The sequence below is a fragment of the Lepidochelys kempii genome, chromosome 1 (assembly GCF_965140265.1).
Source record: "Lepidochelys kempii isolate rLepKem1 chromosome 1, rLepKem1.hap2, whole genome shotgun sequence".
In the NCBI taxonomy this organism is placed as follows: Eukaryota; Metazoa; Chordata; order Testudines; family Cheloniidae; genus Lepidochelys; species Lepidochelys kempii.
The window spans coordinates 8,840,480-8,856,072 of NC_133256.1; the positions used below are offsets into that span (position 1 = coordinate 8,840,480).

General features: G+C 57.1%; 1 protein-coding gene across 4 annotated transcripts in view; it reads left to right on the forward strand.

Moving 5' to 3' along the window:
* The window catches only part of ARRB1 (arrestin beta 1), a 179,690-nt gene that overhangs the window by 147,916 nt on the left and 16,181 nt on the right, over positions 1–15,593 (forward strand). For all 4 annotated transcript variants that reach the window (XM_073333877.1, XM_073333850.1, XM_073333860.1 and 1 more), the window contains 7 exons: positions 418–477; positions 2,092–2,159; positions 4,746–4,881; positions 5,344–5,428; positions 11,071–11,143; positions 12,647–12,784; positions 13,833–13,916. In XM_073333877.1, coding sequence (XP_073189978.1) covers positions 418–477; positions 2,092–2,159; positions 4,746–4,881; positions 5,344–5,428; positions 11,071–11,143; positions 12,647–12,784; positions 13,833–13,916 — 644 coding nt within the window. The remainder of the gene's footprint in view (positions 1–417; positions 478–2,091; positions 2,160–4,745; positions 4,882–5,343; positions 5,429–11,070; positions 11,144–12,646; positions 12,785–13,832; positions 13,917–15,593) is intronic.

Genomic DNA, 15,593 nt, shown 5'->3' on the forward strand with positions numbered 1-15,593 from the left:
TGGATGCAGGCCAGGTTGTCTCTTGCTTTTGACTCCAGTACTCCAAGGGGCTGAGCATCTCCTGGGAGATGCCAAGCACCTGCCCTCAGCTGGAGACGGGAGCGCACAACATCCTGCAGGAGGCCTCAGCACCTCCCAGGTTTGGGCCACTCAGAATGGGGGCCAAATTCTCCCCTGGTGTAACTCACCCTTCATGCCCCCAAATTCAACCCTGCTCCAACCTGGGACACTGAGACACCCTGGATGTGCAGGTTCAAGTAACCCCAGGAGGCCGGCTGAGCCCTTCATCCTTCCAAGGTAGATCACTAGAGTCCCAGGCTACGGTATAGTGAGTGTGTGTGGAGCAGGCAGGTACCTGGTCTCTTCCGTGGGCTACCCCTGGTTACAATCCAACCCTGCCCTTGATTTCTGTTTCAGATCCCTCCCAACCTGCCATGTTCCGTCACGCTGCAGCCTGGACCGGAGGACACGGGGAAGGTAACTTTGTTTGTGTCCTCTCTGTCGGTCAGTAGCTCCCAGCTTCTCCCCATCTCCGCAGAGACATTGCGATAGCTAAGCCGGACTCCTCCGATCCCGGAGGTCTCTCCAGAAGGCCTGGGCTGGCTCAGACGTTCTAAGTGCCCCAGCAATGGGCGGCAGCGTCTCGGAGCGATGGCGCTGTCTCGCGCCACTCGGAGCTCTTCAGGTGTCTGAAGAGCATGGAGCGAATTCCATCTAGCTTCCAGGGGATAATGAGGTGGCCTTAAAGAGGTGGCTCTCTTCTGAAAAGGGGCTGTAAGCCAAAGGCAAAGGGGGGGGAGGGCTCCTCATTTATTGTGTCTCAGTCCTTTCCAGACCAGCTTCAAACAAAAAGATTTCTGCGAAGGGACTCTCAGTACTGGGAGTATCATCCTGGCCCAGCTCCGCTGGCGGAACAACGTTGAAGTCGCTACATAGTACAGAGATCCCCAGTGCTGCCATCCCTGCCAGCTCCCCCGGGATCTGAGAGTCAAGCTGGGTTCCTCCCTTCTTATGCTTCATAACCAAATAAATGGTCCACAGGCCAAAAGACACCCTTAATTACCCCACATGAGCCCATTGCTTTCCTGGACTTGCAGAATGGCCCTGTAAATGGAGGACTGTGAACAATTCCATTAATGCCCCAAAAGAAACAGACTCCAGCTTCCTCTCCCAGAGTCCTGCTTGGTCTGCAAAGCTAAAGGGGGCCCAGATTTATTGTGGCCACTAAAGCCAGCAGCTCTGGCTCTGACACGCACAACAGGTGGATCTGCTGAGCAAGGAGGGTCAATTTCGACAAGAACAGCCCCTGGCAACCCGAGGTTGTCCGGTCTCTGCATGCATATTAATGAGCCCACAGTAATAAACTCCATTTCACTTAGCACGGTAGCATTCACCCCATTGTCTGTACTCCAGTTTTCACCTTCCACCAGCCTGATTTTCAGGTGCTTCTTGTCTGGCACCCTCCATGGCAGGTGGCAAAGAGTGGCAGGAATTCTTCTACCCTGGGGGAAAGTCGAGTTTTCTCCACTCGCTCACCATTGCAAACCAGCTATGGGGATTCTGCTCCAATTCCCCCACATTCCTCCCTCCCGAAAAATGACCCTTTACACTGAGACCAGAGCCTGAACATGTCAGCCCAGAGGATGAGCTTTGTGGAAGGGTAGGAGCATGTGGAAATGGGAATTGGTTACTTGATCTTAGCGATTGCTATGAGACCACAGCTCAGATGGAGATGTTATAATACCTAGGATTCATAAGTGGGCTAACTGCTTGGAACTTCGTGATAATACTCAGGCTAGAACTCAGATCCTTTTGTTTGAAAGGCCCAGACACCCCTGCCACATGCGCTAAGGGAGAATCTCCACTGGCAGTATGGGGGCTATGATACAGTTGATTATTTCTGAGGCCTTCAAATAGAGGATAGTGGTGCATGCAACCGGTCCAGGAGCGCAGAGTGGCACACACACACGCTCCAGCTGGCACCTTACCGCGTACAGACATGTCAAAGCCGTTAGACCCCGCTGGGGAGATAAGGAAGGGCCAGGAGACATGATTTCCCAGCTTCCTACCCCACTTTGTTCTGCTCTGTAGGCCTGTGGCGTTGACTACGAGGTGAAAGCTTTCTGTGCGGAGAACCTGGAGGAGAAAATCCACAAGAGGTAAACGGAGCGATGTTTGTATTGACGCCACCCGGCGGCACTGGGGAGAGGACACAGAGCCAGGGGACGGAGCGGTTCAGCCAGCTGAGAACAGGCCTCAGAAATCAGCTCTTGGGGAAGTCGGTGCTGCGGCCCTGATGGAGCAGCAGAGCTGTTGCCGGCAGTGTCCCCCAGCTGGGGCGAGGAGCGAAGTTCCCACCCAAGTCTGGCCTGCTCCTCCCGGAGCTGGGGTCTGGATCCCAACCGCCCGCATGGCAGCATGGGCCCCAGCTGCGTTCGTTCGCCATGCCAGCCCCTGGTCTGTAACGCTGGGGCGGCTGGTTCCCATTCGTCCGCAGGGCATCCCGACGCTCGCGGATGGGCAGGGACTGGGAACGTTTGCCCCCTCCGCTGAACAGCCATGGGAGGCTAACTCCGTCATCCCCTCGAGCATCTCCTGTCCCCCACCCAGCAACATGCAGCAGCAGTGTGCTTTAACCGTAGCTTCTGCAGGAGCTCCTCAGCCCGCAGGGGGCACAGAGGGTCTCTGGGTGTGCCCTGCTCTGGGGTAGCATCTAGCCCCTCCGAGGTCTCCTGGAGGGGCATGCTGCATGCAGGTGGGGGCAGGGCCCTGCACTAACCCCTCGCGGCCCTTGTTGGATTGCCCAGTGGATCGCTAGCCCGGAGATTACTCCCACTGACAATCAGGGAGCACAGCACTTGGGGCCAGGTGGGGATGGTTCGTGGACCCTCGTAGAAGTGCTAGTCAGAGAGCTCCTGTTAGGGGTATGGTGGGGACGGAGCAGATGCACTGAGGGAGAACAGCCGGTGAGTTTCAGCACTGGCACCCCACCGGGCGGCACGGAAGCTGTGCCCACCTCGGAAACATGGCTGGCTTCACAGGCTCCCCCGCACCCCACGTCAGAGAGTCATTAAGCTCAGGTAGTACCTGCCCAGGCCTCCGTCTCCAGAGGTTCTAGGCTCTGGTCCCCACTTGTGGCATGGTGTGTCTGTTAGGCTGCCAGACAGATGTTTTATCCTCTTTGTTATATAGATGGGGAAACTGAGGTACCTGGGGGGGGGGGTTGGCACATGTCAGTAATAGTGGGTGCCAACCCACCGAAGCGCATAGGAATTGGGTAGTATTTAAATACTTTGAGCACCCTCTAGTGGGCCTCACTATTGCAGAAGCCACCAGAGCCAATGGGGATGTAGCTAGCTTTGGGTGTTTGTACGTTCATTAACAGGCTGATCTGAAAGCCTGCTGTGTCCCTATGGTTTCCTCGTGCTCGTAATTAGGCTTGGCAGAATTCGATTTTTAATTTTTTCCAATTTGGATGGATATTACTGGTGTTTCTTTCCAAGCATTTTTCCCGATTTTGATCTATTTAAATTCTCACAGTTACAGGAAATTCTGGGGGCTCAGACAATAGTTATGTGATGCCAACAGATGCCGCGATTCCAAAAAGATCACGCGTTAGGCATATTAAAACCCAAATCATGTCTAAAACTCGAGGGTCTCCAGCAGCCTTTCTCTTTCTTTGCCTAGCTGTAAGTTTTGATTGTTGCCAACTGGAAATCTTTTCGTGTTAGTTTGTGTGTGTCCAGTGAAATTGACAGATAAAAATCGAATCCTTCCAAGCCAGCTGCTAATGTGTGAAAAGCAAAGACACAGGCCCCTTCCCCTCCCATCCCACTCTCGGTGAGGTTGGGCCCAGGTTAGCTGCTGTGACAGGTCCCAGGGTAGTCTGGGTGAACTGATCCTCGCTCTAGCCAACGCTGAACCCAGCTCAGTGGCTCATGGCTCCTAGGGGCTTCCAGCAGCCTGCTGCTCTCAGGGAACAGCGGAGAAGCACCCCCTTTTCCAAGGTGCCTGACAGCGGGAAGGAAACGGGGCGTTCTCTGACTCCACACAGGCTTGGCCCTGGGTGAGAAAGCCAGGTGCACCATCTGGTGGCCAAAGGCGGAGCGACTTGCACATAGACCTCGGAGGCTCTCCTGAGGCACCGTTTCCTACACTGGGGGAGATGCCACTGGCCCTTTTCGATGGGACCGTCTTGGTGTTTCTGGGCGTGTCGTGACAGGGAACCTCGTATTTCATTCACCCCGAGCAAGGTCCTGATGTGCTGTGACCTGAGACAAGCCAAAAGACTGAGTTGCCTAGTGGTTAGAGCTGGAGTGTGGGTGCCAGGATGCCTGGGTTCTGTCCTTAGCACTGCCTCTAAAAAGTCACTTCACCTCTCTCCCTGTGACTGGATAAAGGCGGGATCCATGGAGCCAGCCTGGGCTGGGAAGGGGCTCGTGGAGCCCTGAGGCACTGCCAGGAAAGAGGGGAGTGGGAGAGGGAGATGGAGGGGCCCTTTGATTTCTTGGTGCCATGGCAGGACTGGATCAGGCCCCATGTCATTCTAATCCCACCCCTGGATCTGGGTCTCAGTCCCTCCGTCAGGAAGAGGTGGTTAAAATGCTTCCCCCTCCCCTCCCCAGAGGGTGGATGGCAGGGTTAATTGGTCTATCCGAGTTTGGGGTGCCAGGGAAGCCTGCTGGCACCCCAGGGCAGATCCCCGCAGGCTCGGGCTCAGCCTCTGCCGCCATATGTCCCGGCAGAAATTCCGTGCGCCTGGTGATCCGCAAAGTGCAGTACGCGCCGGAGAGACCGGGCCCGCAGCCCATGGCGGAGACCACCAGGCAGTTCCTGATGTCTGACAAGCCGCTGCATCTGGAGGCATCCCTGGACAAGGAGGTACGACAACCCCCTGCTTCTCCCTGGGGCTGCTGTGTTGCTCGGCCGCGTGGGGCCCTCATGCTGGTGCCTAACGGCTGCCCTGGGCCCTTAGAGCGAGGAGCAGGTCCCAAGGGAAATACCGGGGAAATAGCCTGGTGCCCAAATTCACAGCAGGTGCAAACGGGTTCCACGCCATGGAAGGCCTCACGCCCCCCGCATTTAACTCAGCACCAAGTGCAGCCCTGGGATGGGGGCCGGGTGAACCGACACTGCAAAGGGTTGGCAGAGACCCCGGCTTTTTGATCCCCGCACAGCTCTCGCTGGGGGGAGACCTTCTGTGGGTTGTTGTTAATAAACTTTGGTATGAGGGTAGCCCCCCAAGCCACCCCCTGATTGGGGGGGGTGCCCTGACCTGCACAGCCAGGAAGCCCCCTCCCACCTGCCTGCTGCTGACAGAGGCCGGGGCCCTTGTTCCTGCAGATTTACTATCATGGTGAGCCAATCAACGTCAACGTCCACGTGACAAACAACACAAACAAGACGGTGAAGAAGATTAAAATCTCAGGTAAAGGGGGTGCCCGCGTTCCCTGGATCCATCACGCAGAATGGCAGGAGGGGACTGTCACAAGCTGTCGCAGCTGGGCCAACCCTTCCATTGGGGTCCCTGTAAACCCTCTCCCCAGCCTTCCCTGACCCCCAGCAGCTGCCCTGACTCTCCCCCACATGCTGAATCCCCTTCCCACGCCCTCAACTGCCTGACTTCCAGCATCGCCTCCCCCATCCAGCCCCTGCTGGAGCCCTTCCTCCATTATCTATCCCAAGACATCTTCTCCCAACCTGCCTCGCCTCCTGGCTGGCTCTTTTCCCGCACCCCCCGAGATCTGCTCCCACTCGACTCCCCTGGCACGCTCTGGGAGCATCCAGCCATCTGCCTAAGGGCAGAGTCTGGCTGGGTGATCCTTACACGGCTGAGAGCAGTGGTGGGCCAGGGAGCCGAGACCACCTCTATTCCCAGCTGTACCACAGACTGCCCGAGTGGCCCCGGCTGAGTCACTTCACCCCTCGGAGGCCCAGCTCCCCATCCGCAAAGCAGGGAGCACAGTGCTTTCCCGACCTCGCTGGAGAACTGCCAGGGCAAACTGGACCCTTGTGAGAGACTTGGGTACCGTGCTGAGGGGGGCCAGATCAGCCCCCAAATAGCGTTCTCCCCAGAACAGGCCCAGTGGGGGCACTGGCAGGACCAATGCCCCTGACCTGCCCCAGGCCTCAGCCTTGACTCCAAGGGACCACCTCTCCCGATACATGGAGCACTTCAGTCCCCAGGCTGCCGCCCCAGCCCCTTCCACCAGCGCTGCATTCGCAGAGCACGGGAAAGGACGTTCCTCCCACTCCAGGGACCAGCTGGGCCATACGGTGCTGACCGAGGCGTTTCCCCAGGGGGCCCTTGAGCCAGGTGGTTACAGAAAGATGCAGCCGCAGGCTCGCGAGGAAAGGGGGCTGGAAAGGTGAGATCGGCGAACGGGACATGAGCCCATCACTCTGCTCAGCCATGGAGGAGGGGTGCGTAGGAGAAGGACACCTGAGATCTGTGGCTGATGAGCGAGGTCCGGGGGCTCTCATTGTTCCCACGTGAGGGTAAATGGGGAGGAATGGCCAGCGCCAGTAAGGACTGAGGAGTAACACCCAGGGCATGGACACACTGCGATAAAAACACCCATGGCCCTGAGTCTCAGCGCCCGGATCAGCTGGCTCGGGCTGGGGCTGGGGGGTGGGGGGAGGCTGTAAAATCGCAGCGGAGATGCTTGGACTGGAGCCCAGGCTCTGAGACCCTCCCCCCCCCCCCGTGGCGTCTCAGAGCCCAGGTGCCAGCCCGAGCCCGAATGTCTCCACTGCAGTTTTGCAGCCCGAGCCCCACGAGCCTGAGTCAAGTGACCCGGGCCAGCCGTGGGACTTTGGTTTCAGTGCAGACGTACCCACAGGAACAGGCACCAGCCCGGTGGCTGCTCCGGGGCTGAAGCACCCACAGAAAACAATACTGGGTGCTCAGCACCCACCGGCAGCCCCAGGGATCAGCTCCTCCCGCTCCCTCCCAGCGCCTCCCACCCACCGGCAGCCCCAGGGATCAGCTCCTCCCGCTCCCTCCCAGCGCCTCCCGCCCACCAGCAGCCCCAGGGATCAGCTCCTCCCCCTCCCTCCCAGCACCTCCCGCCCACCGGCAGCCCCATGGATCAGCTCCTCCCGCTCCCTCCCAGCGCCTCCCGCCCACCGGCAGCCCCCCGGATCAGCTCCTCCCGCTCCCTCCCAGCGCCTCCCGCCCACTGGCAGCCCCAGGGATCAGCTCCTCCCGCTCCCTCCCAGCGCCTCCCGCCCACCGGCAGCCCCCCGATCAGCTCCTCCCGCTCCCTCCCAGCGCCTCCCACCCACCGGCAGGCCCCCGGATCAGCTCTTCCCGCTCCCTCCCAGCGCCTCCCGCCCACCAGCAGCCCCCCGGATCAGCTCCCCCTGCTCCCTCCCAGCGCCTCCCGCCCACCAGCAGCCCCAGGGATCAGCTCCTCCCGCTCCCTCCCAGCGCCTCCCGCCCACCGGCAGCCCCCCGGATCAGCTCCTCCCGCTCCCTCCCAGCGCCTCCCGCCCACTGGCAGCCCCAGGGATCAGCTCCTCCCGCTCCCTCCCAGCGCCTCCCGCCCACCGGCAGCCCCAGGGATCAGCTCCTCCCGCTCCCTCCCAGCGCCTCCCGCCCACCAGCAGCCCCCCGGATCAGCTCCCCCTGCTCCCTCCCAGCGCCTCCCGCCCACCAGCAGCCCCCCGGATCAGCTCTTCCCGCTCCCTCCCAGCGCCTCCCGCCCACCGGCAGCCCCAGGGATCAGCTCCTCCCGCTCCCTCCCAGCGCCTCCCGCCCACCGGCAGCCCCCCGATCAGCTCCCCCTGCTCCCTCCCAGCGCCTCCCGCCCACCGGCAGCCCCCCGGATCAGCTCCCCCTGCTCCCTCCCAGCGCCTCCCGTCCACCGGCAGCCCCCCGGATCAGCTCCCCCTGCTCCCTCCCAGCGCCTCCCGCCCACCGGCAGCCCCGCGGATCAGCTCCCCCTGCTCCCTCCCAGCGCCTCCCGCCCACCAGCAGCCCCCCGGATCAGCTCCTCCCGCTCCCTCCCAGCGCCTCCCGCCCACCGGCAGCCCCCCGGATCAGCTCCTCCCGCTCCCTCCCAGCGCCTCCCGCCCACCGGCAGCCCCAGGGATCAGCTCCTCCCGCTCCCTCCCAGCGCCTCCCGCCCACCGGCAGCCCCCCGGATCAGCTCCCCCTGCTCCCTCCCAGCGCCTCCCGCCCACCAGCAGCCCCAGGGATCAGCTCCTCCCGCTCCCTCCCAGCGCCTCCCGCCCACCAGCAGCCCCACGGATCAGCTCCTCCCGCTCCCTCCCAGCGCCTCCCGCCCACCAGCAGCCCCCCGGATCAGCTCCTCCCGCTCCCTCCCAGCGCCTCCCGCCCACCAGCAGCCCCCCGGATCAGCTCCTCCCGCTCCCTCCCAGCACCTCCCGCCCACCAGCAGCCCCATGGATCAGCTCCTCCCGCTCCCTCCCAGCACCTCCCGCCCACCGGCAGCCCCCCGGATCAGCTCTTCCCGCTCCCTCCCAGCGCCTCCCGCCCACCGGCAGCCCCAGGGATCAGCTCCTCCCGCTCCCTCCCAGCGCCTCCCGCCCACCGGCAGCCCCCCGGATCAGCTCTTCCCGCTCCCTCCCAGCGCCTCCCGCCCACCGGCAGCCCCCCGGATCAGCTCCTCCCGCTCCCTCCCAGCGCCTCCCGCCCACCGGCAGCCCCCCGGATCAGCTCTTCCCGCTCCCTCCCAGCGCCTCCCGCCCACCAGCAGCCCCCCGGATCAGCTCCCCCTGCTCCCTCCCAGCGCCTCCCGCCCACCAGCAGCCCCCCGGATCAGCTCCTCCCGCTCCCTCCCAGCGCCTCCCGCCCACCGGCAGCCCCCCGGATCAGCTCCTCCCGCTCCCTCCCAGCGCCTCCCGCTCATCGGCAGACCCACGGATCAGCTCCCCCTGCTCCCTCCCAGCGCCTCCCGCCCACCAGCAGCCCCCCGGATCAGCTCCTCCCGCTCTCTCCCAGCGCCTCCCGCCCACCGGCAGCCCCCCGGATCAGCTCCTCCCGCTCCCTCCCAGCGCCTCCCGCCCACCGGCAGCCCCCCGGATCAGCTCCTCCCGCTCTCTCCCAGCGCCTCCCGCCCACCGGCAGCCCCCACGGATCAGCTCCTCCCGCTCCCTCCCAGCGCCTCCCGCCCACCGGCAGCCCCCCGGATCAGCTCCTCCCGCTCCCTCCCAGCGCCTCCCGCCCACGAGGATCAGCTGTTCCGCGGTGTGCAGGAGGTGCTGGGAGGGAGGGGGCAGAACGGGGCAGGGCAGGGGTACGAAGAGTGAAGGCAATGCTGGAGCAACAAGAATTAATGCGATCCTTGTATGTGTAAACCTGCACGTGAGTAGGGAGGCGATTTTACCTCTGTGTACAGCGTTAGTGAGACCAGGACATTGTGAAAAACTGGAGAGGGTGCAGAGCCACGACGCGATCTGAGGGCTGGACAAAATGCTTTAGCTGAGACTCCGAGAGCTCCGTTTGTTGGGTGTCTCAAAAAGAAGGTTGTGAGATGACTTCATGACCGGGTATAAGAACTTCAATGGGGAGAAAATAATTGGTGCTAATAGGCTCTTTGATCGAGCTCAGGGGCTCTCAAACCGTGGGTCGCAACCCCCTGAGTTTATTAGGTGGGGGTCGCGAGTACATGCACGAAACAGAGCAACTGCTATAAATCATATCATTTAAATCTAGCGTTTTAGAAAATTACACACATCTTTCCCTCGCAACATAGTGCATTTCCTGCCAAAAGTCTTGTAAACGTCTCATGCAGTGATCATTGTTCCTCAACAATATATATATATATATATATATACATATTTGTGTGTGAGTGTGTATTATCACCATGGTAAGGAACTTGGACTCTGAGGAATGCAGTATTGTGTTGTGCAGGTTTGTGGTCTTGAGACTAAAAAGGTGAAACTGAGGCAACACGAGAGGGCCGATATTAACAAACAGACAAAGATGACTTTTCACAGCAGACCCGCTAGCTAGCTAGTCTGCTGTGAAAAGTCATTTCTGTATATTTGTTAATATCACTTTCTGCAGCCTCCCAGCTAGCTAGTAAGTCTGCTGTGAAAAGTGATATTAACAAACATACAAAGATGACTTCGCACCCCGTTGCCCCCCTTACTCCTGCACTGCTGCTGCCCAGCTCTGAAGGCAGCACAGAAGAAAGGGGGGCAATCGGGCGCGAAGTCTGCTGTGAAAAGTGATCTTGACACAGTTTCTTCACGTGTCTCCCCGCCCCCCCCAGTATTAAACAGTAACTATTAAAAAAATAACTTTTCTGCTTATAACGATCATTAGATGAAAATGTGTTTTAGTCATACTTTCAAAGCAGTGAGAAAAGGTCAATTCTTTTTAAACAATAGGATTATAAATTTAGCATTTAAAATAGTGTTAAATATAAAAACTGTTGTTTTTAATTTATAAGGGGGGCGGTCACCCTAAGAGGCTTGCTGTCTGACAGAGGTCACCCATACAAAGAGTTTGAGAACCACTGATCTAGCTGATGAAGGCAGACCAAGAACCAATGGCTGGAGGCTGAATCCAGATGCATTCAAATTAGAAATAAGATTCAAATGTTTACTCCCAAGGGCTTCTCCGTCTCTTGATGTCTTCAGATCCAGACTGGCTGCCTTTCTTGAAGACGTGCTTTTGCCAAACACAAGTTTAACTTTGCTCAAACACAAGTTAACGGGCTCAGTAGGGAGGTAACTGGGTAAAATGTAATGGCGTGTGATAGACAGGAGGGCAGACGAGATGATCTAAAAATACCTTCTGGCCCTAAACGCTATATAAGATGTTATGGACTAAAGGGCCTGGTGTCTATTCCTGTCCCCATTCTCCTTTATCACTGCTGGGCTGTGTTACCAGGAATAGGGGAAGGGGGTGTTGATCCCTTATGTCTCACTATCCCCAGAAGTGGTGCTGGGACCCCATCGCTTCCCAGCCACCGGTGCCTGGGGTGTTCCTAGTGGCCCAACAACACGGCACAGGCTGGCCGGTGCTCTCACGCCTGCTGCACTGAAGCACACCCTAACCTTGGCCTTCCCTCTCTGTCTGTCTCTCATCCTCAGTGCGCCAGTACGCGGACATCTGCCTGTTCAACACTGCTCAGTACAAATGCCCCGTTGCTGTGGAAGAGGCAGAGTGAGTATGCCCACTCACGTCCTTTGGTAGTATCACGGCCATGGCTCGTCTCCAGGGATCATGCCACATCTCACCGTGCTGGGGCTCCCCACTGAGCCCAAGGTTAGCAGAGGAGCTCGGATTTTCCTGGCTCTCTTCTGCTTCCTACAAGCTCGAGGACCATTAAAGAACCGATCTCCAGGACTATGCAAAACTGGTCTCTTCTGCCCCACAGCCCTGCCCCCCATGTGTGCGTCAGAGTCAGAGCAGCTGACTTTACTTACTTAAATAAGGCTTACGTGATGGGGCAAAGCCCCTCTGGAACCAGGAGGGAAAGAACTCATTGTCTAGAAAAACTGCCAATCAACCAGAGCGACAGGCGGGACTTCTCTTTAGTGTAAAGGATTCTGGGTCAGGAAGCCCGCTATAAATCCTCTGGCTCTGTCCCAGCTAGAGAGTCAGAGCTGTGGGCCTGTTATGACTGGGTAAGTGGAGTGATGGGATAGGATGGAAAGGGATCTGCTGTTGTTCTTTTGATTTTGGGTTTTGTTTAAAAGGAAATTTTGGTACCGTTTCTTTTCTGCTAACCCCCTCTGAACTTGGTCCCGCTGATTTGCCATGGCTTTCCCGCTGTTCGCTCCTGTCGGCCATGTTCTGAGCCCAGGATCTTTATCGTTGCTGGTGTATAAAGACCCCAGCTTGAGTTGTAGGGCCCAGGCTGAGTTTGGTGGAGAAATATCTCTTGACTTGTGATCTGGAGTCCTTGAGACAACAAACGGAGGCCCCACGGTGGTATTTTTACAGCGTCCCTTTAAATCGTGCTGGATGCATACGGGGTGGTTGCATTGCCATGTCGTGACATGGCTCAGAGTTGTGATATTGAACCACCCCGGGGATGTGGCATCAGCATGTGATGACTCTTCGTCGCCGTGGAAAGCTGCTAACGTTGTAACACAGCTTCAGTGCTGCCTGGGCACCCTGCTCACAACAAAGTGATTCTGCTCTGCTTGGGGCCATGGCAGCCTTTGTTCAGACTGGCTTTTGATCACATCTCAAAACTCAGAGTGAGACGCAATCAAAACTACTGAGCTTTACATGGCTCCTGCCTGAACTCTCTCGGTTAGCTGGCAACTTGCTCCGAGTTCCCCTGAGAGATTGGGGTCGTAGATGAACTTGGGCTTTGTCAGGAATCTGCAGCAAACACCGTATCTTGCGACTGTCCTGCGAAGGGTGAGGTGAGCATGTTCAGAGCCCCATGGGTAGTTCTTGCATAAGGATTTCGCTGTGTCACAGAGAGGAGGCCACTTCCCAGCTCCACACCGGGAATCACCGTGACGGTGTCAGGCATTCACATGATCCCCAGTGGGGCTGACCCATCAGGCTTGTATTTGCCGTTGCATTGTGCTTCAGATATTTTCCTTTCTCCTAGAGAGATGGGAGCTCTGGGACCCCACGGGGAGGTGCGGGTGTTGGTTCGGTCCCATACATTACATCAGTTTCATTCACCCACGTTGTTGTCCTCAGTGACGTGGTGGCTCCGAGTTCGACGTTCTGCAAAGTCTACACACTGACCCCTTTTCTCGCCAACAACCGGGAGAAGCGGGGCCTGGCCCTGGATGGGAAGCTTAAACATGAAGACACCAATCTGGCTTCCAGCACATTGTGAGAGCTCCTTCCTCCCTGCCCTGCATGTCTGAGTGGTTTGTTTCTCCCAGCAATGCGGATGGGTCACCTAAAGAATGACTGTCGTGAAGAATCCCGGTGCCACTAAACACCAGCCAAGTCCCCAGTCCTGCAGAGCTCTTGGCGTAGCCTTAACTCTAAGTACACGAGTAGCCCTGTTGATGGCAATACCAGTTGGCTTCCATGGCACTGCCTGTGGGCTTAAACATGTACTCAAGTGCTTTGCTGCATCGGGGTTGGAACCTCAGTGTTGGCACCAGGATCAGATGTCGTAGAAGTGAGACATTTAAAAGGGCCCTGGCCAGGGGCCTGTAGAATACCCTCTAGGGGGCAGAACTGTACTGCCTGCCTTTCAAGGGATGGCATGGGAGACCTAATGGTAGCTCTTTCTATTGCTAACTTCTGGGATTCTAAAAAGATGCTGGCCAAAACTTTCACACCTGGCTGCTTAAAGGTAGACCCCCCCAAAATGCCACTCTAGGTTCCCACCATGGATTTAGGAGCCTGCGCACCCAGGTTTGAAAACTTCAGCCAAAGTCCTTAGCTAGTCCCTTTGGGTGGGATTCACAAAGGTATTTAGATGCCTAATACCCCTGGCTTTTACTTTCTGTTGATTTTCGTTTGTGTGTATCTCTCTCTCCATCTGTTATCAGAGGAGAGCCTGGGAGAGCCTCTGGGATTTTTAGAGCGATGAGCCCATTTTCACTTCAAAAACGGTTTGGCTGGTTTTCACTTCCCCTATTATTTGCGGGTGAAAAGGGTGTCATTTCCCAAATTTGGCATCCCTTCCCCGTTAGTCACTTTTCCCTTTTAAATACGTGAAATTTCAAAATGGCACCTGATTCCCTGGGGAAACTGCCATTTTGCAGAAGTGTGATGAGGTTCGGGGAGTTGGGAGACAGCCCGGTACTGTGAGTCTGTGTTTGGGGTACTTTGCGGGGAAGGGGAGCTACTATTTTCACTCGGTTCTAATAGAAACTCCTGGCAGTCGTGTCCTTACAAATCCCTCATCTGTCCTTGCTTCTAGGCTAAGAGATGGAGCCAATAAGGAGATCCTGGGAATTATTGTCTCGTATAAAGTGAAAGTGAAGCTGGTGGTGTCTCGGGGAGGGTGAGTATCTTCTTCCTTCTGCGGCTAATCGCAGTCAAGAAAAATCAAACCAACCTTTCCTCTGCCCCAACCGAAGGCAAGGGCGACTGGATGCAAATTTATCCAGTCACTTAAATCTCTACCCTCACAGGCCACACCCTTCAGCACATGGCCACACCCCATGGCCGCACCCTCCAGCACATGGCCATGCCCCTAAATTTGAGAAAGAAGCGGCACGGAGCTTTCAAACACACACAAAGGAAGAAACCTTTGTGGTATTTTTTACGTTGAGGGTTTGTTGAATCTTCTCCTGTCTGGCCCTGAATTGGGATAACGTTCACAGGGCTGGGCTATGGGCTCCCTGCTTTGGCCCAACAGCATGTGTTGGTCAACTCTTTGCATGGCCGCCCAATACATGCTCTGAGTGGTGTGGTCCCCATGACCACTTCATTTGGACACACTGTAGCCTGCAGTGATGCTTGTGTTGCTCCAAATCTCACTCTCCTGGCTGTGACCTGCTCCGGCTCGAGTGCAGCTCGAGTGAATTCTGAATGGGTGGCAGTGTTTCCTCTGAGTGACTTCGGTGAGCTTTGGCTCAAAGCCTCAGTGCCTTTCCTCTGCGGATCTCAAAGCACTTCACAAGCACAGGTTAATTCTCCCAACACTCCTCTGAGCAGCTTGCCCAGGGCCATGCAGTGAATCAGTGGCAGAACCAGATATGGAAGCTAAGAGTCCCGATTCCCCATCAACAAGGCCTATGACCCATAGCACAGATCAAATGGCCTGGCAGTCACCCTAGATTTTCGGGAACTGGGAAGAGCTTGCTCAAGAGAGGGAGTTGGCGCATAACGCTACTAGGCAGCTGCACTGAACGCTATTTTTGGATAGAATCGGCGACAGATGTTTAACCACTAACTTGTGTTAGCAATAGGTGATGAGCTACAAGGCATGAATATGCTAACCTCTAGGATAAGGGCACCCCAGGATTATACAGGTGAGGAAGTTCATAGAATATCAGGGTTGGAAGGGATCTCAGGGGGTCACCTAGTCCAACCCCCTGCTCAACCAGGACCAATCCCCAATTTTTGCCCCAGATCCCTAAATGGCCCCCTCAAGGATTGAACTCACAACCCTGGGTTTAGCAGGCCAATGCTCAAACCACTGAGCTATCCCTCCCCCTGCTAGTTAGAGCTGGACATGGAAGGCTGGGCTTCTCAATGAATATTCATGATAGTGCCCAGGCCTTATAATAGGCTGTGTAGCAGGAGCTAGCTTTGCATATTTGATTCTGTCTCTTCAGTGGTATCTACCACCAAATCTGGACCACTGGATGCATTGGGCAGGCCAGGGACAGGACTGGTCCTTTGTCTCGCACCACCAGGTCCCCAGGGAAAGGTGGGAATTGGAGCTTTCCGTGGCTAAGGATGGGCAGTGCCCTGTGTGTGCAGGTCTTTGCCATGCAGCTTGGGGTTCCCGACAAGACCTTGAACTTGTCAGTTTTTCTTCTGTGGAGTCTGATTCCGGGGCAAGAACTCTGTTAGCCCTGGCTCATTAAATCAGTGTCAGTCAGTACAATTGTTGTTAACCAATCACAAGGATCAGGCAACAAGGCTAGGGGTGCAGTGTAGACATCCCCTTGTTTACCATGGAAGGGGGTGGGGAGGTTTGAGGGCCAGGCTAAGGGCAGCTTCCAAAGTA